Source organism: Cavia porcellus, unplaced genomic scaffold (genome assembly GCF_034190915.1).
Source record: "Cavia porcellus strain 051 isolate PalLab524CR breed Dunkin Hartley unplaced genomic scaffold, mCavPor4.1 scaffold_5, whole genome shotgun sequence".
Taxonomy (NCBI): Eukaryota; Metazoa; Chordata; class Mammalia; order Rodentia; family Caviidae; genus Cavia; species Cavia porcellus.
The window spans coordinates 479,828-503,615 of record NW_026947488.1 but is presented as its reverse complement, the minus strand read 5'-3'; the positions used below and the strand labels follow the sequence as shown (position 1 = coordinate 503,615).

The window sequence follows — 23,788 nt, the reverse complement described above, 5'->3', positions numbered from 1 at the left end:
GTTTTTTTTTTTTTTTCACCAATATCACACTCGATTACATAATTTAAAAACATGAACTCAGACAGTGTTGGCCTTTCCCAATTTTTTTCTTCATCATTATTGTGGTAACTATTGTGGGTCTTTGTCTTTCCATACAAACTTCTTAAAAATATATATATTTTTCTCATTCACAGCACAATCCATTGCAGGCTAAGTGACTCTCTCATAAATGTAGACTCCTTCTGTTAATGTCATTTTCTTCAGTGCTTTTGCTCCAAGGTTGTTTATCAACAGAGAGGGTGGAGGAATGCACAGTGGAGATGACCATGGAACAGAGCTGTTTCTCACTCAAAACTTGCAAGGACCAAATTCAGAACACTCTTGATAGGTGTTTCTGAAGGACGCTTAAGACTACAGTCCAGTCCAACTGCCTATTTCTCTGCTGACCCAGAAAACAGTGGAAATGATTGGGGGGATAGGCGAGGGTTGGAGCCAGCCACCAGATCAGCCAAGTGCAGGCTGCCGGTCTGACAACGATGCGGGGCCTCTGTGGACACTGCCAGGGCTTGGCCCGCCTCTGCTTTGCCCTCGACTATAGCAATTGGTTCCTCTGGTCCTACAGATGCTGGCTCTTTTCTTGCCCCAGGATCCACTCTGTCATCTTGCTTTCTCATTGCGGCCACGTCTCCGGTCCAGGGTGTCTCTCAAGGGGCGCTGCCTGACCCCACAGGCACCGAGCCTCTGTTCCGAGTGCTCCTCCGTTTCCTCAAGCGCAGACCTATGACAGTCTGCGCGCCTGCATCCACTGTTGAAGTTGTCTGCCCTGGCGCTCACTGGACGGCACACATGCTTAGTAAAGGCAGCGCCGCTAGGCGGCCAGGGACTCGGCGGCTCTTATCGCCCTTTTTACGCGCCATTGCCCTTTTAAGCCCGAGATCGATGGGCACGCGCAGTTCGGCCTCTGCGCGCGCAGGCGCAAAAACCGCGGCGGATGTTTACGGCGGCCGGGGTCGGAGCAGCGCAGGCCGCGGACGCGGAGGACGAGCCGGGCGGGCGAGCTGCCGTCGCAGCCTGACCCGCGGGCCACGGAGCGCGAGCGCAGGTGGAGTCCGTCCCTCTGTCCCTCATGTCCTACAGCACTCTGCCCGCCCCTCGTCACCGGAGCGCTGGGCCGTCTCTATGGGGCGCGTCCTGTAGACACCCCCGGCGTCCCTGTCCCCTTGCTCGGGCACCCGGGCCCTAGCGTCTCCCCGCTGTTTCTTCCCGGTAACCGTCCACCACCGTCTGCTCTGCTTCCCTGGGAACCGCGCACACGGCATCTCCTCTCTCCTCTCCGGGACCCCCCTCGGCCCCGCGTCCTCCCCCCAGTTCCTCCTGTCACCTTATCCGTGAACCCCATCCTCAGCATCTTTCCCAGAGTCTGCCCCTTCTCCGGAACCTCGCCCCGGCATCTTCCCCAGTGTCTCCTCTTCCCTTTTGGGAGATGTGCAGCATTTTCTCGTTCACTTTACTTCATTTGCAGTCCCCAGATCTGGCTCTAGAGTGGCACTTTTATCTCTAGCTCTGTTTTCCAGATAACTCTCAAGCAAGTCAGGAGTTGACTAGGTTTGAAGCAAATTCTATCTTCCTTGGATTTTTTTTTTTTAAGACGGCCGCTAACAAGGGAGAAGAGAATTGGTTACAGTGCTGTGAAAGGATCTGGAGCAGCGGGGAGGAGAATTTGCCGGGCCTTGGGCTTTTTACCTTCAAATTACTCTTCTGAGTATCTGACTCTGCATTCTTGTGCCTGCAGGAGTTGTCTTTGTTTCCAATAGCAAAGGAAAGGCTAAAACAAATGGTGCTTGGTGGGCTTTCATTCAAGAATGAGGGAAGTAGAGGTGCCCTCAAAAACTGAAAATTGTGACTGTGGCTGGGAGAATACAGGGAACTGTCTTACATGGTGACCGGGTGTGTTGTGGGTAAAGATTTTGTTTTACTTTTTTTGTGTGTGCAATTCCAATTGTTAGAAAGCCTTTCTGTGTGTTTCGTAGGTATTGACTGCATCCAGCATGTATCCGTGGTCAAGACTTTTGTCCACAGGTAGGGGCCACGAATAGTGTACAGGTGGCAGCCTTACCCTAGCCCTTGTAAGATCTCTGGTTTTCAGAAGTCTCCATTTTTTCATTATTCTGTCCATAGGATGCATAGTTTCGGGTTATTTTCCCCACTCAGCATCTTCCATATGATATTCTCCTGAGTCAGTGAGATCTAGGGTGAACTGTGGGCGTCCTTGTGTAGTCTCCCAAACCCAGCACAGACCAAAGCTGATACCCCCATTGGCTCATCTTTGCTTGTGTTGATGTAGCCTCGGTTACAGCCACCATTTGCCAATCTTACCATGTTCCCGTGCTGCTGCAGCTTTGCCCTGCGCCCTGCAGTGCTGTGGGATTACGTGGGTAACAGCTGAATAGGGACTGTAGTGAGTATTACAGCAAGTAGGAAAGAGTGGAGTGCACTTAAAGGCACAACCTAAAGTGCTTCTCTTTGAGAAATTGTATCTGAGTGGATTGCAGAGCCTGGTGTTGGTTTGTGAGGGTGTCTCTTGACTGTTATGGGTGTTTCTGGTGACATGGTGACAGATCATACACATGTCTGCAGTAAGCAGGGATGTTTCTGTGTGAGGAAGTATTAAATTGTCAAACAAAGGTGGTAGTAAATACCAAAGCCTATGGATCTTCACCTACACCCTATCAGTGGCATTAGATAGGTTACCCTGATTGTCAAAAGATCAACAAGATATTGTGTATAAAGAGTGTTACCCTCCCTCAAGAATGTTGCTTCTTTAACATTTTTAAAAAGTTGCTTTGATGTATAAAAAGTATGCCTTTGGATAGTGCAGCTAGCCCTTCTTCACACTGGCTGTGTTTTGCCTCCTGTCATTTTGAGATTGTGACTGGGAGGTAGCACCTGCAGATAGCTGGTAGCTGTTTTACTAAAGACCTCTTGACAGGCCTAGTGGCACATGCCTACAATCCCAAAATTCAGGAGGCCGATGCAGGAGGATCATTACAAATTTGAGACCAGCCAGGGCTACAAAGTGAGCTCAAGGCCATCCTAAACTACACAAGGAGACCCTGTCTCAGAAAGAACAACAACAACAAAAAATGATGAAAAGCCATCCTTTTGATATGAAAGGAACTTTCAAAGTAAGGAAAAGTTCAAAATGATACTTAATAGAAAATGACATGTACCCAATACATAGTTTATGTTACTGTCTAAAGGTGAAACAGATTGAAATAAAATAAAAGCGTTCTATACAGGCTTTTGATGGAGAGTTGGCACTCTTGATCCAGCACCTAGTAGAATATGTGATTGTAAAGTCTTTTGCTAAGTAGATCCTTAAGCATCCAAACACATGACTTTACTTTTAACCAGTGACCCAAATTTTAATATAACCGTTAGGCTACGGGTGTAACGTAGGCATTAAGTGGCTTATCCAAGATTAAACCCAACCTCATTAGCACTTAATTCCATCCATGTTAGTTAACTAGCCATGGACTGTCAATGAGGGTTCTGAAACAGTTTAAAAAGGAAGTGAAAATACTCAGTTCTCAAATCTTTAAGCTTGACTTTCTACCAGAAAGTATAATAGAATCTATGCCACACTTACTTGTACTTTTTGTTCATCTGTTGTAAGAAGCTGAAGATTTATAGAAGTGGTGACTTATTTTTATCCTTTTAAAAAATTATTTTTTATTACTATGTTGTTTGTAGTGCATAGGGAGTACATTTATTGTGAGGAGTTGGTACGTGAACAAATGACACTTCTCAATTTTTAAATTTTCATTCTTTAGTCAGCCAGTTGGGTAGTTGGGTGTCTTGGAGCCTCTCCCTTGGGTTTCTTTGTGACTCTCTTGCTGTTGTTAGAGACCCAAGGGGCTGTGAGGGAGGACATGTGGAACTGTCCTGTCATAGCATTGTAATAGGTTGTTGGAGGGCTGTCAGAAGCAAAAGGTACGTGTCTTCATAACGTGTGGTGACTTTTTCTGCAGCGGTGTTGTTTCGGTGTCACTGTGTTATGTGAAGTAGGGCCATCGCTTTGGGAAAGTCTCCTGGGCTCAGTGTAAAATTGAGAAAGATGTTTATATTGTTCAGGAGGAGTAAAGCAGCAGATTGAAGAACATTTCTCTGTGCACTAGATGAGGGTAGGTTTTTTTTTGTTTTTGTTTTTGTTTTGGTACTAGATTTTGAACTCAGAGACTTGTCTGTGCAGCACAAGTGCTCTATCACTGAGCTGCCTCCCTACCCTTTTAAATTTTAATTTTGAGTACTTTTAGACAGGTTCTTTTTACAATGCCCAGGCTTCCCTCAATTTTGAGATCTTCCTGCCTTAGCCTTTCAAGTAGCTGGGATTACAGGCCACTGTCCCTGGCTCAGAAATGTGCTTTTGAGAGAGCTGAAAAAACTACACAGCACACACTTATGGCATAGGAAGTTGTGATAGTACACCCTCTACTCCTAACCTTTCGCCTTGAAACCGTTTTTGTGTTTGTTACATTAAAGTGTTTGTCATAATGCGTTCTATTTCGGAAGAGATTTTTAAAAAAAGATTCTTACACAAAATTTGGATATCAGAATATCCATGTCAACAGAGTACATGGAATTTTGACTTGGTCTGCTATTCTTGTGTATATTGGAATAAAGAATTTTGATTAAATTTAGGATACTACTTTAATATGAACTGCAAATAAACGTTCAATACGTTCTTAGTATTTGTTGGCTTGAATTTCTAATTAAACTGGAATTTTCTTATAAATTTGGCATTTTTGGAGAGTGGGCTAGATAACAAAAGATATTCCACCTACATTATTGGTGGAATTTAGAATTTGAAATTTGTCTGTGTTTTGAACCCTTATTCTTCTGCCCCTTGCCCTTGATATAAATAGTTCTTTAACTTTTAATTACAGTCTGTCTTGAGCTTGATCTTGAACATGGGCGGTGCTGTGAGTGCTGGTGAGGACAATGACGAACTGATCGATAATTTGAAGGAAGCACAGTATATACGGACAGAATTGGTGGAACAGGCCTTCAGAGCTATTGATCGAGCAGATTACTACCTGGAGGAGTTTAAAGAAAATGCCTACAAAGACTTGGCGTGGAAGCATGGAAACATTCACCTCTCAGCCCCGTGCATCTACTCAGAAGTGATGGAGGCCCTGGATTTGCAGCCAGGGCTTTCGTTTCTGAACTTGGGCAGTGGTACTGGATACCTCAGCTCCATGGTTGGCCTCATTTTAGGTGAGCATTGAAGAGTCTGAACTTTGTCCCGACAGAACCAGGCTGCGTGCCCTGGTAGAGACTGTGGCCTCTGTTACTTGCCTAGAGCCTAGTAACTAGAGCCCAGGTAGTAAGTAACTGTAGGATGGTCACTTATGGACCCCTGAGTTCTCAGGGAGCCCTTTCCTAGTCCCTGTCTCCTCCTACCTTTGTCTTTGAAGTATATTATGGCTCATGGAGTGCCAGGAGAGAAGTGTAAATGTCGGTCTCACATATTTATTCATTTAATCAATTCCAGTTACCACACCAAAAAAAGTTAATGAGGAATCTGTTTTTCTTTCGCTTTTTCTCCACCTAGAGTCATTAAAGTCTGTTGATAGTTGGAGTTATTCCAAGCAGTTTGTTTCGTTGTTCAAGACTAGAAGAGTAATACCTGTACATTTATATATTTTAAAATACATTTCAGAGATCAAGTGATTTCAGAGGATATCTTAATTTGAAGCCATTAAAGTTGTTTTAGCAGTTAAGTAGACATGGGAATGTGGCCATTTCTGGTATTAATAATACTGGTATCAGATAACCAAAGATTTATTGAAGTCCATCTTTGTTTAAAAATGGCACAGTAGGGGAAGGATGTCAGCTTTTAATAAGGTGAGCTGGGTTTGCCAGAGGAGAAAAAGGTGGAAATTAGCCTGTGAAAGAGTATTTCACAGTGATTATTCTGAGTAGGAGACGGGGTGGAGACCTGGGAAATAGCCAGTGCAGTTTTTTTATTTTTGTAGTTTTAAGTTTTATTTTGTGTGAATGATACTGGATATTGAACCTAGGGCCTTCATGGTACATCCTCCACTTAAACCTTTCTTTTCTTTTCTTTCTTTCCTTATTTTTTTTTCTTTCTTGTGTGTATGTGTGTGTGTGGTACCAGGAATTGAACCCTCAGCTCTTTTTATTTTTATTTTTTGAGACAAGGTCTCACTATGTAATTCAGACTAGTCTTGAACTCCGTATGTAGCCCAGGGTGGCCTCAAAATCATAGTGACCCTCCTGCTTCAGGTTCCAAGTGCTGGGATTACAGATGTGCAGCATCATGCCTGGCTCCAGCCCTTTTAAATTTTTATTTTAAGACTATGTCTCACAAATTTGCCAAGATTGGCATTTACCTTGGGATCCTCCTACCTTCCAGAGTGCTGGGGTTATAGATATGCATCACTATGCCTAACTTGCAGCTGGTATTTTTTGATGTAGGAACTGATGTGTTAACAAAGCAGAACAGAAGGTATGAGAGTTCTTGGCTTTAGTCCTAAAAGTGTTCTTATTCTCAAAATTTTAGGTCCTTTTGGTGTGAACCATGGAGTGGAGCTTCATTCTGATGTGATAGAGTACGCAAAACAGAAACTGGACTTCTTCATCAGAACAAGTGACAGCTTTGACAAGTATGATCAGGCAATACCCATTGGGTCAGCGAATGTGAATTAAAATTCAGCACATTTTGGATTAGATAAAAGCCAGTGTGTTATATGTGATTGAACCATAGTTGGATGATACTGGGTTGTATGTGTGTCTTTTCTGATTATTTTTGTTTAGTATCATGGTTTTAAGGGCTTTAGTTTTTGGTAAACATGATATCTTTGTGAATGTAATTTTTCACTAGTAAAATAAGAGAAAACAAAAATTTCATTTAGTTCAGCTTTTATCTTTCTAGTATAGCCACCTTTTAACATGTAATTGTTTCTAAAATAAAATTGTTACTTTTTATCTATAGGCAGTTTATGTGGTAGCTCCTGGTACTTTAAAGTAAGGCATTGAAGTTTTTATTTTAGATCATAATTTTTTATTTGTTTGTCTTTTGTTTCTTGAGTCGGAGTCTCATCATGTAGTCCAGGCTGGCCTTAGTCTCATTGTGGAGCTGAGGCTGGCCTCAAACTTTCGATCTTCCTACCTCAGTCTCCCAAGTACTGGGATTACAGGTGTGTGCCACTAGGCCCAGCAGGCATTAAAATTTTAAGAGAAACAAAATGTGCTTTTCTCTCCTTTAACTTGTCAAACAGTAGATCTTGGTTACTGTGATGAGCATGGTAAAACAAAGCAAAGAACAACTGGAAATTGTTTTAAATTTGGATCATGTTTATGACATTTACTTTCATTGTATTTTGTTTTGAATTTCTAAGATTCTATTTGTGTATTATAATTTTCTTTAGCAGTTTGGCTTCTAGCTTCTGACTCTAGAAACTTACATTGCTTTGGAATCTTACAATTAAAACATAACCTTGCTTTAGTGTACATTTATTGTATGAACTTGTTGCAGCGTGATGTATTTAGTTACAGAAAGAATTTTTTTCCTTTCCAGGTTTGACTTCTGTGAACCCTCTTTTGTTACTGGCAATTGCCTGGAGATTTCTCCAGATTGTTCTCAGTATGATCGAGTGTACTGTGGGGCTGGTGTGCAGAAGGAACATGAGGAATACATGAAAAATCTTCTTAAAGTTGGAGGAATCCTTGTCATGCCTCTGGAAGAGAAGGTGAGATGTCCTCCACAACTGACATTTTTGTACACTGTCTGCCAAGGTCTCTTCCAGGCAGCTCATACATATTTACACTTGTAACAGTTTCTGCCATTGTATAAATTAGGGAAAAGAGAAGAGGACAGGTGTAGGAGCTTGTCTAGGTAATACAGACCCTAGCTGGAGCCCATGCTTGTGGCCCATCTCTCCCACCTCCCTTCTCTCTCCTGTTCCTCTTTTCCTTCTCTCCTTTCTTCCTTCTCACTCCCCACTTCATTTCCTTTACCCTCCTCTTTACTCCAGCTCTTCTCATTTTTGATTCTAATTGTTACAATTGTTGTAATGTCAGAGTTATATAGGAAACTATTAAAATACTCTTTTATCAATCTAGTGGTTAAATGCTTTGATGGTGAGTATTGTATAGCAATTCTTGTTTTGTGGAAATCTTGTCCAAGCATTCTGTTTGGTTTTGTATGTGTTTCAGATACTGTGTTTCATTAAGCAAAATAGATTAAAATTAATGAGTAGATCAGTCAAACATAAATTGGTCCCCAGGAAGAATTTCTTAGAAGTTAGAAGAATTTAAGTCACAAAGAAGTTGGAAAAGGAGATGGGTTAAAAATTAAGAGTTAGTGCATTTTTTGATTTTCAGATATTACCATTTATTTTGTTCAGAAAACAATACTCAATTTAGAAAACACAATACGGATATTAAGAAAAATGCATAAAATCTCTGACATAATTATTATTAGTGTTTGATACTTGTATATAGTACTTTTTGTGTTTTTTTTTCAAGGATTATTGCAATACTAATTTATAATTTCTTTTATCCAAAAAAGTTCATGAAATGGTAGATAGCAGTCAGTGCACAAAAATGCCATTGAATAGAGGAATTATGCACACAAGGTAGAAAACCCTGTGTATCTAGGCAGTGTGAAAAAGATTTGCTGCAATGTCTTCCTTTAGCAAACATAACATTCCCCTCACACTGGGGAGTAACTGCATGTAAGAAATATTTGGTAAAAGTTCAGCTGACAGAGCTGTTAACCTTCTGAATGATGTCATATTGTGTCCCGAGCCTATGTATGCAATGTGGGGAAGCATTCAAAACTCATGGTTATTGTCAAATGTGTGAAAATAATCATAGTTACGTGTAATCATACATATGTAAGTGACTATTTTGAAAATTACTCATGTAGAGGAGGCTTTTAAAAATAATACAAAATTATTGCTGTTAATATATGTTCATAGATTTTTTTGAAAACATCCTCAAACAGAAGTGTCCTAAAATATTTTCATTTCATATTTTGTAAATCATACATAAATATCTGATCTATTTGTCAGTAGTCTTAATTAAAAATTAGTTTTTAAAGAAAACAAAAAACCAAAAAAAAGTTCATGAATATAATTTTAAGTTACTTAATATTTAACCCTGTTGAACTGTTTACAGTTTTTTTTGGCACCAGAGATGGAACTCAAGACCACATGCTTGCCCAAGCAGGCACTTATGCCGCTAAGCTAAATCCTTGGCCCTCCCTGTTGAACTGTTAATCAGATTTATTAACTAGCTGCTGTTACTGAGTGTTAGGTTGTATGTTATTTTGCTGTTAGTGTTATATAAAGACATTACTGAACGTTTGTAATTTTAAAACTTTCATCTGTTATTTGAATATATAGCTATCCAAGACAGAGAGTCCTTTTAAAAAAGTATTATAGGAGCTGAGGATTTAGCTCAGTGGTATAAGTGCCTGTTTGGTAAGTGTGAAGTGATGAGTTTGATCCCTGGTACCAAAAAAAAAAAAAAAGCATTATAAAACTGTTATCAACCTAAAATCTTAATAATTTGTTAGTATCTTCAAACATCCACTTTATGTTCAATTTTTCCTTGTTCCCAAAATTGTTTGTTTGTTAGAAAAAAGATCATGGGTGCCAGGGATATAGCTCAGCAGCATGGTGCCTGCTTGGTAAGCACCAGGTCCTAAGTTCAATTCCCAGTTCCAAAAAAAGGAAAAAAAAAGGAGAAAGAAAGATCATATATAAGAGTCATTTATTGCATTTTGTTGACAGATATCTTGAGGTTTTTTAATCTATAGATTGTCCTTCAAAATTTTTTTATTAATGTATGTTTGAGATTCCTTTCTTTTTTACTTTTTTGCCATTTATTTTTTCAAAGACTTGGTCATTTGTTTTGTAGAATTTGTATAGTCTGTATTTGGCAGATTACATATTTCTATGGTGACATTTTGCATGTTCTTCTGTCCTTTGTATATTCTGTGAATTGTTAGTTTGATTTAGAGATTTGATTAGGTTTGTATTTGAGACATTTTGGAGGAGAGAGCACAAAAATATTTACTAGGTATTTATACAATTATCCGTGGTATCTACAGGAAATTGGTTTCAAGACTTGTCCTTCTGCTCATCAGATACCAAAATCCACAGATCTTCAAGTACCTTTCAGAAAATCACATAGTATGTTATTGTTGTTTAACATGCACAAATCCTCTACATACTTTTAAGTCATCTTTAGATTATTTATAGTACCTAACACAATGCAAATGCTATGTAAATTGTTTCCTACTGCATTGTTTAGGAAATAATGACAGAAAAAAATTGTATCAAGGGCAGACAGGTTCCCCCCCCCCGAATATTTTTGGTTTATGATTGTTTAAATCTGTGGATGTAGAGACCTTGGAAACAGGGACAGCACTATTACCATGTATCAGCACATCAAGTCATTGTTTTTTCTAATGCTTATGGCATAGTTGTGACTCCCAATTTGTTATTCATTAAGAACAGTAGAATATGTTCTAATTCCATCATTACAAAGCTGGTTTACTTAAGAGGGGAAAAATCCTCATTACTGGTTATTCTGAGGTATACTTTATACAAAGAGGGGAAGGATGAATCTTGGTTTTTAACCTTTGTTTATTTTCTCAATAATTTGGTTTTCCAGCGTTTGCTAGAGGTAGTGACTAATGAAGGACTGATTGTTTTCTAGTATCATTATGAATTCATGGGTTTAAACACACCCTGCTAGCTATTTTTAAGGAAGCTTAGATTTTCTCATCTTTAGCTAGGGCCTCTTTAGTTGACTTTTGGGTTTGATACAGCTTTATTGGTCTGTGATAACTTTGCTACTATCCCAAGGTGTAAAGGGATTTGGTTTGTATTTTTTTTTAATCTCAGACTTGGAATTAGCCATTTCTGTAAGGATCCCTGTTGAGAATCAGTGTTTTGAGGTGACAGGGCCAGGGAATGAATAATACTAGGTTTGTGTTTTCAGTGGACTATTAGGGCAGGGCGCATCTGACTTGTTGGAGATAAAATGTGCCGTATGTTCACAGTGGCTACTTCCAACCTAAAATAAGGATTGGGGTGCTCTCTGACGTCAGTTTTGACAGCAGTGTTACCCTTCTCTTTATCTGCAGTACACGGTGTTACCAGTATCACCAGTTAAACTTCCAAAACTGTTGAAAGGTTTTGCTTTTTTTCCCTTTCTTTCTGTATGTTGGTGCCTCTCCAGCCAACACTCCTTTTTCCAGCCTTTCTTGTCCCTCTGTTGCGATAATGTATACAATCACTGTATTTCAGAGTCCCTTGAAGTAATACTTCCCTGTAAGCATATACTATCAGCCTGTAGTGTAGTGAGCTCTTTCATTCTCTTTTTCAGATTTTAGTGGTTATCATTCTAGATTTTTAATTTTGTGAAATACTTACAAGGTTCCAAAGTCTAAACAAGGAACACTCAAAATTTCTTTCTATGCATGCCTCTCTACTCTGCTCCCTCATCTGTAGGTGACCATCTTGGTTGGCTTTTAGTTTATCTCTATTTAAAAATGTACATAAACATATCACTTTATATGAGATAAAGGTTTATATTTTTGTAGGTTTTATATATTTTAATTCTATGTATTTGATGTTCATTAGATCTAAAAATTCTTACTCCCCTTATGCTTTTTAAAAAATATTGTCCATTTAAAAAAATCTTTTTGGGTGTGGTGGCACACACCTATAATCCCAGCACTGTAAGGCAAGAGGATCATTGAAAGTTCCAGACCAGCCTGGGCTACAAAGTTAGCTCAAGGCCAGCCTGAACTGCATCACGAGACCCAGTCTCAAGAAGATCCCTTGCCAAAATCTCTTGTTGGTATATAAGAATGTGCTTTAATGATGGACATTTGGGTTCTTTTTAGCCTTGCTGTTCTAAGCATTGTCCCCAGAAAAAACTTGCATGTATGTTTTTTGTAAATATTCTTATATTTTAATCTTTATATCTTTGTATTTTATCTCTTAATCTTTACAATTTCAATCTCAAAAGCAGAAGTATCTGTGTCCTCTCTAAGGCAGTACTGTCAGCAGAATGAGAAGAAGTAGTGGTCTGAGTGCTTGCTGACTGCCCTGTGTGTGGCTCCTGCAGAGTTTGAGGCTTTAACATATTATAGGGCTTAGACAGTAACATATTTTGTCTTCCTTCTCCGAAGATAATTCTGTTTACATAAATGATATTAGAAATGTTTGTTATATTGCATTGGGCTTTTGATTGAGATCGTTTTATCTCTAGATTAATTTGAAGACTGTAGATGTTTTTACAGTATTGAATCTGCTCCTCCAGGATGTGAAATAGAAGCTGGGTGGGTGGTGCAAACCTGTAATCCCAGCACTCAGGAGGCTGAGGCAGGAGGATCGCTGTGAGTTCAAGGGCTACCTGGGCTACATAGTGAGTTCAAGGCCAGCCTAACCCCCCCTCCAAAAAAAAAAAAAGAAAAAGAGAAATAGAGGATTATAGTTTTACTTAAGGTGTATTACATCATTTAATGATTAAACATTGGATGTTCATTATAATTAGAATTTCTCATTTTCAAGAATGTTTTTGGAAAAAAATTTTCTTGGTATATAAGAGTGTGATGTTGTTTACTTAGTACATGGCTGTATGAGCCTTTTACAGAATCTTAGCTTTAGAAGATCTACTAGGTTAGATATTTTTAGGGAAGGCTGGCAGATAGTGTTATATGACAGAGCTGACCCAAAATGGTATTGTGGCCTATTAAGGCTGTTTGAAAAGTAGCCTAGTCACACTGCACACATGGAGACTGACTGTGTTGTTTAATTGAATTCTCTGTACTAAGAAATGTTTTGATGACCTACACTGCGGTGTGTTAGCTACCAAATCCCAGAGCACCTAAAGGTACTGTTAGGATGTATTTCTCCTGGAAGAATGAGAGTAATCACCTAGGAATCCAGAGAGAGAAATTTACACTGAAGAAAGTTACCGTGAATGCAGCATTGCCTAGCATTTGGGTCTCCTGCACCCTTGTTTTTGCAGGAATTGTAGAAATATTTGTATGTTTACACCTAACTGCAGGGCAGACTGGAATTCCAATTTAATTCCAGCATTGTGCTTGTTACATGCCTTCAGTTACTTTTAACTCAGATTAGCCTACCCTAGTTTCCTTCAAATCATTGACCTTTTTTAAAGAGCCTGAGAAAGTTGTCTTGTAAGCGTCTCCAGCTTTCTGGGTTAAGTACTTCCTGAAGTAATCCTTTAACTAGTTTATGTATCATACATATCACCTATAAACAAAAGATGCTGGTGGCTTGAATACATTCTGTGCTCCATGCCATATCACTTTAGGGGTTTATATTTTTAGGTTCTTTCAGTATATCTGCATATTTTAAGATTTTAAGTATAGGGATGATCACAAATATGTTATCTAATAGCCAAATCTTTTGGGTATTCTTGTTTTGTCTTTGGAACAGTTGACCAAGATAACGCGCACAGGCCCTTCTGCTTGGGAAACAAAAAAGATTTTGGCTGTTTCCTTTGCCCCGCTGGTCCAGCCCTGTCACTCAGAGTCAGGAAAGTCCAGACTTGTCCAGCTTCGTGAGTACATGCATCATTTTCTTTTTAAATCTTTTAATTTCATTAGTGTTGGAAGCAAAATTTATAAGAAACCTCTTGATAGTAAAGAGTATTTATCTACCACTGAAAACTTAAAATTTTACAAAGGATTTTAGGCACTTAAAAATTATAATTTATTTTTAGCCCATCCTAGGTTATGTTAGCCTTCTTTTAAATCTACAAAGAGGAACTGGAGATTTAGCTCAACAGAGTAAGCACCTGCCTGACAAGTACAAGATCATCAGTTCAATCCCTGGTACAAAAAAAACCCCCAAATCTACAAAGAGTAGCCACTGGTTATCCATAGATTGTAGGAGACTCATGAAAAAGGTAGCTAGTTTGCCATGTAGAAGACTCAAGATTCTGTGTCTGCTGGAACTGTACATGAGTCACAGACCTGCTCCCCAGCGCAGGTCTTGGTATGGGGAGATGAAGGCTAGAGCACACTCTCCTGTTCATCGGCTGGGTCAGATGGAAGACTGTGGAGGTTTGCTTGCTGACCCTTTGCATGTCACACCTGCAGGGTGCAGACCAGTAAGGGCTGCATTCATCATAATGTTTGAGAATTTAAACAACTCACACAGAAATGAGAATTTCAGTTGATTTGATTTAAAGTTAAACTATTTACCATTTACAACATTTGTAAAAGTAAAGGAAGAGAAAAAATATACCTAGTCCTGGTGTCCAAAGACAATGTATTTTTGGTGACTTCTTTCAGAATTTTTTTTTAATTTTTGAGGACTCATTTGTCAAATAATCACACTTTGCTAAGTTCAAGACATAGGTAAGATCCTTGAAATTTGATAACAACCCACAGTGGAACATGCAAAGGAGTTTAGAGAGACCAGGGAGTGTCTCTCTAAAAGAAAGAGGATGATGATGTTTGTTCTTAGTCTTTAATGTGACGAGTAATTCCCGAAAGACAGAAGTAGTAGAGGAATGGTATTAAAGAATATTTACCTGCCACTGAAACATTAAAATTGTATGTGGGAGGTAAAACTAAAAACATGTATTCTCCCATATATGGCAGGAACTAGGTTGGTATATAGGCTAAATTTGAATTCATCGTGTAGAGAGCCTACAGATATTTACAGGCAGAGAGCATGCTTCAATTCTGGATAACCCTACTGGTCAGGTAGAGGGTGATTTTTGTCAGATGCATGTTCCAAAAAGCTTTACTGTGAAACTTTAAACAAAAGCTGCTGTGGATAAGTGAGGGCATCAATTTCCAGAGCTGTAGTAGAGTTTGGGAAGTGAATGGCTCCTTGGAGGCATTTATGAGATTTTTTTGAGGGTCTGGTTGAAAAATAAGTCACTCCATGCGAGGCTTGATCAGACCTGGGTGAGGCTTGACAGTGTGTTGGCTACCCTGAGACGCTTGTTTTGAGGGAGAAAGCCAGTGTTGGGTGATAAACATTGATGTGATCATATTTAGAGTTCCTAAAGTTAATAATCAGGTTATTTGCAACTTTTATCCTTCTGGGCCAGAGTTTTCTGGGCTAATGAAGACAGTGAACACAGTAGTACAGAAAATAGCATGAGTAAAGTGAGTCCCATTGTTACTGGTTTGGTGATGCCCAGGTTGTAGGTGGCCTGAACAAAGGACTGTACGAGACATACAGAGAAGGTGGTAGGGGAGGTGGAACAGGAGTGCCTCTGCAGAGTGAGAGTGGGTTGATGAACAGACTCACAGCAGCCGTGAGGGTAATGGAAAAGGTTCCTTACATCCAGAATTCTTGGGTTGTCTTCTTCCTCATGCAGATAAGGCATTTAGACAGTTGTCCTATTAGAAACACTCGTGGCCTGCTGCCATATTTAAATTGCCCTGTCCGAAGATTAGCCTGACTTCCTGCCAGATGTAAGTGAAGAACTGAAAATAGCATGTTTCTGTTTGGTTCCATTACAGTGTTGAGGAGCTGCGGAGTCACCCTGGCTTCTGTGTTCTGCATGTCTCCTGGGTCTCGTGACTGACACATTTCTCCCAGTTGTTGGGCCAGTGTGTCCCCATCCTAATCCTCTACCTTACTAAGACTTAGACATGCACTGTGTGGGGTCAGCTTTTAAACTGAGTGGATGATTGGCAGACTGGAGACAGGGGCTAGTTAGAAAATTACTGGAATTTTCTAGGCAAGAAATGAAGATTGAGCTGACACTGGCCTCAATAGTGAGCAGAGTTCAGGGATACATGGCCTTTCTGAGGAAGAATATGGGAGTCTAAGGTATCCATTTTTACTGTACGTACCTGGTCAGGATGGAATGGAAGCCTGAGGAGCTGATCACTCACTTAAAGCCATGGAATGAATGTGAATCAAGGAACAGCAGGCGTGGGAAAGGGAAGATAGTGGACCTTGGGGCTTGGGGACATGACTAGGCTGGGGGGAAAGGAGGATCGAGAGGGAGGGGCTGTGTCCCTGGGATGGTGAGGTCATTTGGCTGTTCCTGGTGGTACCCTCAGGGAGCGAGAGAGAGAGAGACAGACAGACAGACAGACAGACACACACACACACACACACACACACACACACACACACACACACTTACACAGAAAGTAAGAGGGAGGTGGGGGGAGGGAAAGTGAGCCAGCCCAAAGCTGACACTCACAATTGTGATGGCCTGTGAGGTAAATTGTTCCAGCGTCTTAGAGGAATGATTAGATTGCAGGGGCTGTGGAACTAATCTTTCTTGAAGTAAGTTATTGAGGGCAGGAAAGATGGAAGATCATAGATAGGTAAGTGGCATGACCTAGGTGCTCAGGACTACAACAAAGGAACTGCTGGAGCTCATCCTGGAAAAGGGAGGAAGGGCCCTCTTGTCCTTGGAGACAGAAAATCAGGAGAGATAAATAAGAGGAGGAAGGTGCTACATATTCTCTGCCAACGTCCTTAGAAACAGGCCTGTGTTTCTCTGGGGCAGTGGAGATTGTTGGGATTCTCTGCAGCCTCCCTAATTTCAGTAATGTTGCTTTCTTTCCTTTTAAGAGTGAAGAATTAGTGTATCTGAGAATGTTTTGAAAAGTAGCACAGGAATGCAAATCGGTGTACTAATTAACATTTGTCTAAAATACTCTAACATTCTGGTAACAGATTTGTAAATATGCCAGTGAATTTAAATGGTGCACTTTTGGATGTTTGGGCCTTATGGTGTCATCACTCACAGTTGTATTTGCCCCTCTTGTTCTTGTATTGAAGCACCACTTGCTGTACGCAGCCTCCAGGACTTGGCCCGCATTGCCATCCGGGGTACCATTAAAAAGATCATTCATCAGGAAGCTTTGAGCAAAAGTGGAAATGGACTGAAGAACACTCCCAGATTTAAACGAAGGAGGGTCCGCCGCCGTCAAATGGAAACAATAGTCTTTTTGGACAAAGAAGTCTTTGCCAGTCGTATTTCCAACCCCTCGGACGACAACAGCTGTGAAGACTTGGAAGAGGAACGGAGGGAAGAAGATAAAACTTCACTAGAAGCCAAGCCAGATCCTCCCGTGAACTTCCTGCGTCAGAAGGTCCTGAGCCTCCCTCTGCCAGACCCCCTGAAATACTACTTGCTTTATTACAGAGAAAAATAAATCACCCAACTGAAAAGGGGAAATGAGGAAGAGTCAGTATGAAGTCTGATTGTGCTGCTTGTCTCCTGCTGAGGGGTCCCTTGGAGCAGATGCCCTGGGAAAGGGAACTGGTCTACCCATCCACATTGTAATTTTCCTTTTCTGGCTCTTGATTATGGTCTAAAATTTGATTCAGTAATGTGGTTTATTTAAACATAAGCTGACAAGGACACATAGAAGAGTGTTTTCCTCAAGCGGGAGGCTCTTTTCGTGTTCAGCTGACACAATGTGTGTGAGTCTGAAACTCCACATCAGGTGCATGGAAGTCAGGACTCCCTGTGTGAAGCGTAGTGTGTGAAAATATGTAAAATCCTTTTGAGTTTGAGTTCTGTGTTAAGCAGCCTCTTAGTTAGTGGCGCTGAGTTCCACTGAGCTTTTTAGTTTTATGGAGGGGGAAGCATTGAGAAGTCCTTACTTTAATGAAAGTATTTTAATCTTATGTGAATTGTCACCTCTAAGTTTTAAAAGAAAAAGTGTGAACAGGGGAGGAGGAGTAAAAGTATCAACCTGCCAGGCATCTTTCTGGTATTTCAGAAGTTTTCCAAGATTTTTTTTTCTGACATGTTTTATTACTTTTAAAAGAACAACAGTCAAGTGAACTCTTGGGTTAGAGTTTTTGTTTTAAGATATGTGTAAATGGTCAGGGTTCTTAGTAACACAGTGCCTACCTGGCAACCTTGAGATGGTGAGTTCGATTCCCAGTACCAAAAACAATACGAAACGAAACGAAACGAAACAAAACAAAACTAAAACCAAACCAAACTAAACCAAACCAAAACAAAGCAAAACAAAACATGTTAAAGTAGTAAACTAATTTTGCTCTAACCACAGAGGTAATTACTCATCCTTAGAGACCATAATGGATGTTAAGGATGTTGTTGATATGCTTATTTTTCAAAATAGGAAGTATTAAGACTTCAAGAAATGAATTAGGGAGTGTTACAGTCTGTAATTTTTTTTTTTTTTTTAGTTTGCTGTCTCTGTGATCACATTAGAGTGCTAATTCATATATTTTATCTTTTGTAATTCTGGGGAAAAAGAGATTGCTAGTTTTGTAAATTTTCTTCAGAACAAATATGTATTTTAGTAGCTCCATTGCATTAGAACAGTTTAACTCAGTGACTTGTGAGGTCTGTCTTCTCTAGGCCTTTTGTGTTGAGAGCTTGGTATCAAATTGTGGGTCTAGAAAACAAAGCAATCTTTGTAGCAGTCTTAATGGCAGAATGATTTGAAGTTACCGTGATGATTCTGAAACACTTTTTAAAGTCTTTTTTACCCAAAGAAAAGAATAGTATAAGTTATTAATTATAATTCCAAACTCAAGTGTTGATGTAGGATTTAGCACTGAGATTTTGTGCTTCTCTTTAACCTCTTACCTTCTTACTTGCTGGAAGGGGTTTGATGTCTCTATGGTTTCTCTAGTTTAACTGGTTATTTTGTATTTTTTCTGCTTCTTTGTAGTAACTGAATCATTTTGCCATGAGGTACAGTCTGCATACATAGCTGGGAAAAACACACATTGCCCTAGATTGGTAAATAAAAGCTATTTAAAGAAAGTTATTTCAGAATTGTTTTTGCCTGCGTTTTAAGTCAAAGCCAGGCATTTTACTTTCAGAGAGAAATGCATGATTTAAGTTTACTTGATAATGTTTTATAGTTGTTATATCCTTGTTGACAATATTCTAATTGATACGTAGCTTCTATGTTACATCAGGATTTTTGGACATAATAGTAAATGAATGATATCTGTGAAATAGGTCGTTTGATGAAATGTTTTTCTATAATTGTATGTAGATTGAAATTTTTCTTAAACCACATTTGCCTTTATGCTAGATTATAGAAAATCATTACAATGTATGAGACATTGTTTTAAATGTTAAAATTTTCTTAGTGTTTTGTGTTTACATGTTGTCAGTTTGTATAAACATAATTGTAATACATGTGACAAATAGGTTGCTGTTTATCTTGTAAAGAAAAATTGTGAATAAGCTTTCCTATCATTAAGCACCTTATAACCAGAATTCGATATAGTACACTACTTCTGTTTCAAACAGATAAATTCATATTATAATCTGTGTTGTCTACAAGAGGGATATTGTAATCCCATTCTTGATAACTGTTTTATTTTTGAGTAGTCTGTATTTTAACATGTGACTTCTCTGTTGAAAAGTAGTAAAGCCATAGATCTGTGCAAAGCAAATTTCAAATTTATAAAAATCATATGTGTACTTAAAAATACTCAGAGCTGAGAGTGATGGCACATGCCTGTAATCCCAGCACTCTGGGGAGGCTTAGGCAGGAGGACTGCAAATTTGAGCCCAGCCTGGGCAACTTACTGAGATGTCTCAGAAAGACTGGGGATGTAACTCTGTGGAGGCCCAGTTCAGTGCTAAGTAGTAGAGAACTAGACCAAAACCCAACAACAAAGCCTGTCAGTTTAGAACTTATTTGGAGAGGGAACACATTGATTTTAATGAGCGGATATACATGAGTACACACAAATGAATCAATAATGGTAACTGAGACATTTTATTCTAATCATTGCTTTTGTATCCCATGTGGGATTTAAATTCTTGACTACATTTTTGAAAGAAATCTTTAAAAAAATACACCTTTCCCCCCTTATTTATATGTTTTCTTTCACTACGTACCTATATTGCTTAATTGTGTAACATTCATAGATGTAGGAAAGGCCAACCATTGTTTCTAATTAATAAATGTGAAATTGGAATAGATTGAAAATTATTTTCAAGAGCATATATGTATATTTTTGACACAGTTTTCCCATATTTGAGAATGTTAAAGGATGGCAGTGGTTTATTTTTATGGTTTGTATATAAACTCATATATAAATAAGTCTGCTGTATTGAAGCTGTATGCTGGGGTTGAAGATAAATCTGGTTTCAGCCTTACATAAAAAACGAAGAATTGGAGGCCAGGCATGGTGGTGCTATAATCCCAGCACTTGGGAGGCTGAGGCAGGAGGATCGTTGCAAGTTTGAGACCAGCCTGGGCTACAAAGTGAGCCCAAGGCCAGCCTGAACTGCATAATGAGACCCTGTCTCAAAAAGGTAAAAAACCAATCAAACAACAACCAACAAAACCCCACAAAGAATTGGTAGATCAAATGGACTGAAGGGTCTGAACTTGAGAAGAAAGAAGGGGCTGGACAGGAAACTGGAACAGTAGCAAAAATCAGCTGTGCACCAAAGCTGCAAAAAAAGTGGGGAGAGTCCATTATTTTAAGTAGTCAGGATCTAATCAAGGGCCAGGGATATAGCTCAGTGGCACAGTGCCTGCCTGGCAGGCGTGAGGTCCTGACTCAGTACCAATGAATGAATGAATGAATGAATAAATAATCGAGAGTGAACCCAAGTAAAAGCTTTTCAAAAGACCAGGAAGAAAATGTTTGCTTATCTGACTCAGCAGGATCAGGAGTCAAGCATTAGAGAGCTGGTGTTAAAGGTTAGGTCAGAGGGTTAGGAATTGGGAGTGAGGGATAGAGGAGGTGCGAAGGGAGGGGCGTCCACGTCCACGGGGGCCTTCTGAGCTCCACTGCTGTAGGGAGCCTGATTGACCTGCTCCGAGGAGGATGACCTCTTGCCTTTCCTTGCCAGCGTCTCACAGTGTCCCTTAATATCTGAGAGGTGCGTCCCAACCTTCCAGATGAGGCAAAGTGAGCATCTTCTAGTGGTTGCTGCCCTGCTGCCCTCCTATCTTGTTTTGTTCCATTTTTCTATGTATTCCTTTCCCAATTCCATCCTCTGCATTGTGGCTTCATGGTACTAGGTAGAAGTTGTGAGCTTCACTGGAATGAGACTCCTGGAGGGGTGATTGGAACCTGGGAGTGCTGTTTAGGTGGTAATGTGCTGGTGTGGGGCAGTTGGAGGAGGTGGACCACCAGGGATATGTCTTTGAAAGATGCATCTCTTGCTGGTTTTCTGTTTTCTGGCTGCCATGAAATGGGCAGCTTTCTCCTGCTGTGCCCTCTACCATGATGTCCGTGCCTTGTACTCAGCCAACGACGGACTGAGACCTTTCAGATGGTGAACTGAAAGTAAGCCTCTCCTCTTAAGTTTGGTATGTTGGGTATTTGGTACCTATCAGACACTTTTATAAGCGCTCTTCTTCAATCTCAAGCCATTTCTTCAAGGCTCAGAAGGACTTTGTTGGCATCTGTGGAGAATCTGAGATTCCCTAACTCTATAGATCAAGTTAGATTTGCCATCCTAACTAATAATTGTACTGTTCCTGAACAAGGAATATTTCTGCATTGCATTTATGTTTCTTTTAATTTTTTCAGCCATATGTTACAGTTTTATGAATGTGCATTTATTTGTGCATGTTTTGTTAGATTTATAGTTTGGTCCTTCAATTTTGGGGTGGTGTTGAAAATATTTTAAAAACTTCAAATTCTAATTATTTTTATACTCAGTATATGGGACATCAGTTGACTTGTCTATTTGCCATCTACTTTTTCCTTAGGATTCTCTCTCTCTTTCTCCTTTTTTGAGACAGGGTTTTGCTATGCAGTTCAGGCTGGCCTCAAACTCATAGTGATCTCCATCTGTTTCAGTCTGTTTTCTGAGCTATAACAGAATTCTAGAGGATGAATTATACATAACAAAATAAGAGGTTTATTGTTCTGGAGGCTAGAAGGTCCAAACGCAGGGGTTGTATCTGTTTGTTGTGTCAGCAGTGGGGCAGGGATGTCTGAGGGCAGGGGTTCCCTGCAAAACGACCCTCCGCTTTTCTCCAGGTAATTCTCAGGTGAAGAATGAAGAAGCAGGGCGAGAGTGACTCAAAGCCTGGTGCCTCAGGTGGAAAATGAAGTCAGAATTGAAATGATGTGAAGCAGGAGTGTATTTACCACATGGCAGAAGCAGGAAAAAGCTACCCTGTATGAGAATTGCTGCAAGCTAGGGGTAACCTAAGCAGGTGGCTGACATTCAAGGAACAAATGCATTCATACTTACTGGGGTAAGCTGGTTTCTAAAAATAACTATTTTGCTGATTGGTGTAAATTTGGCCAGTCAGGGTCTTAGCCTTTGTTTCTGGGGTGAGGAAAATGTCAGGGAGCTAGGGGTTTCTCGGCACATGCATGCAATAATCTCCCAAGAGCTAGCCTCTCCCAGTACATAATACACAATAAGCATGTGATAAATTTACAACCATCAGCCACCCAAAGCATGCTCTAATTTCCTGCCTATGGCCCTCTAATTTTGTCCCTGCAAAATTAACTAAACATTAAATTTTGTATAGGAAAGAGTGCAAAGTCCAAAGATACACTAGAAAAACTACCTGTATCACAGAAACGGCAAATGATCCCAGTGTATGCATAAGTTCCTAAAAATAAACCAAGGCCTGGACTGCAGAAACCCTGGCAAATCTTGAGAGAAGACTGGCTGTACACACCCAGGTGGACACCTGTGTTCAGGTATTAGGCAGTGAATTCACAGAGACTCCTGAGGATTCTGGGTTTTCCGTTTGGTGCAGTGCAGGAGACTGTGCCTGTCCACAACCCTTGGGGTACACACAGTATTCTGGTATCATAACCCTGGTTTGAGGGAGGAAGGGGATATAGAGGATCCTGGGCAGCAGTCTTTCACGAAACAAACTGAGGACTTGGGGTACCAGTCTTCAAAGATGCTGCTGCGAAGTCTTGGGTAAGGCAGGCATAGCAAGGATCCTGGGGAATGTAGCTGTTAGTAATAGGAACATACCTGGGATTCTAAGCATCATAACCAGGCTTCTGCAGGGAGACTTGGGGTATTGTAGTTTTTAGGGAAGAACGCTGAGGATTCTGGGTATGGTAGTCATTGCTCAGGCGACGTGAGCCATTCTGTCGATATTGCAGTTTGTGGCTATGTTGAGGATTCTACATACTGTACCTTTTGAGAGGATCATGGTACAGTTTTCACCCTATTGTTTTAGGGGTGGGCACACCAAGGAGTCTGGGTAACGTCCTTGTTGGGCTGGTGTGGTGGGGGGTGAGAGTTGGGGGTAGAGGTAGTGGGAAGATTGGGTATTGTAGGCTTATGGCTGCGCTGTAAATCCTGGGTATGGTAGTCCATGGAGCGTTATAGGGTTTTGGGTATCATAGTTTTGTGGCTGCGGAAGAATTCTCATTATGATAATCTGTTGGGAAATTAAGCAGAACTCTTTTACTTAGTTCTACAACCCTGTAAAGAATTCTAGTTACAGCAATCTAGGAAGAAATCACGCTGAGGATTCTAGGTACCATAGTCCTGCGGTCCCATGGAGAATTCTGGGTATTATAATTTGTGGGAAAATTACTCTGAGGATTCTGGGTATGGTAGTCTATTGGAAAACTGATGATTCTGAGTATGAAGTCCTGCGATTTCTTGGAAGCTTCTAATATAGTCCAGAAAGAAATTGTGCCAAGTTCTGTGGCCACGATAGAATTGTTTGTTATATCAGAGGGAAAATTACTATACGGACTGTAGGCACACAGTCCTGAGGCCCTGCACAAGATTCTATGTATGTAGTCCAGGGGGAATATCATGCCCAGTAGCCCCACAAGATACT

The 23,788-nt window shown here is 40.2% G+C and overlaps 1 protein-coding gene across 4 annotated transcripts; it reads left to right on the top strand.

Moving 5' to 3' along the window:
• The first annotated feature begins 928 nt into the window (after positions 1-928).
• Positions 929-19,984, top strand: Pcmtd2 (protein-L-isoaspartate (D-aspartate) O-methyltransferase domain containing 2). 4 transcript variants are annotated; one of them, XM_063247960.1, is made up of 7 exons: positions 960-1,081; positions 2,010-2,058; positions 4,926-5,256; positions 6,566-6,692; positions 7,583-7,754; positions 13,494-13,617; positions 16,824-19,984. In XM_063247960.1, exons 3-7 carry the CDS (start codon positions 4,950-4,952, stop codon positions 17,198-17,200), a joined length of 1,107 nt encoding a protein of 368 aa, XP_063104030.1. In that variant the 5' UTR covers positions 960-1,081; positions 2,010-2,058; positions 4,926-4,949; the 3' UTR covers positions 17,201-19,984. The 4 variants fall into 4 exon arrangements, with proteins under 4 accessions (XP_063104032.1, XP_063104029.1, XP_063104030.1 ...); XM_063247962.1 differs by lacking the exon at positions 2,010-2,058 and having other exon boundaries at positions 929-1,081; positions 6,566-6,668; XM_063247959.1 differs by lacking the exon at positions 2,010-2,058 and having other exon boundaries at positions 929-1,081.
• Positions 19,985-23,788: the final 3,804 nt, after the last annotated feature.

Bases quoted from the DNA above. Each gene is read 5' to 3' on its own strand.
- Pcmtd2 (XM_063247959.1), top strand. From the start codon at position 4,950: ATGGGCGGTGCTGTGAGTGCTGGTGAGGACAATGACGAACTGATCGAT. The intron at 6,693-7,582 runs GTCAGCGAATGT...TTTCCTTTCCAG, and splicing joins GATCAGGCAATACCCATTGG to GTTTGACTTCTGTGAACCCT. The intron at 13,618-16,823 runs GTGAGTACATGC...CTTGTATTGAAG, and splicing joins GTCCAGACTTGTCCAGCTTC to CACCACTTGCTGTACGCAGC.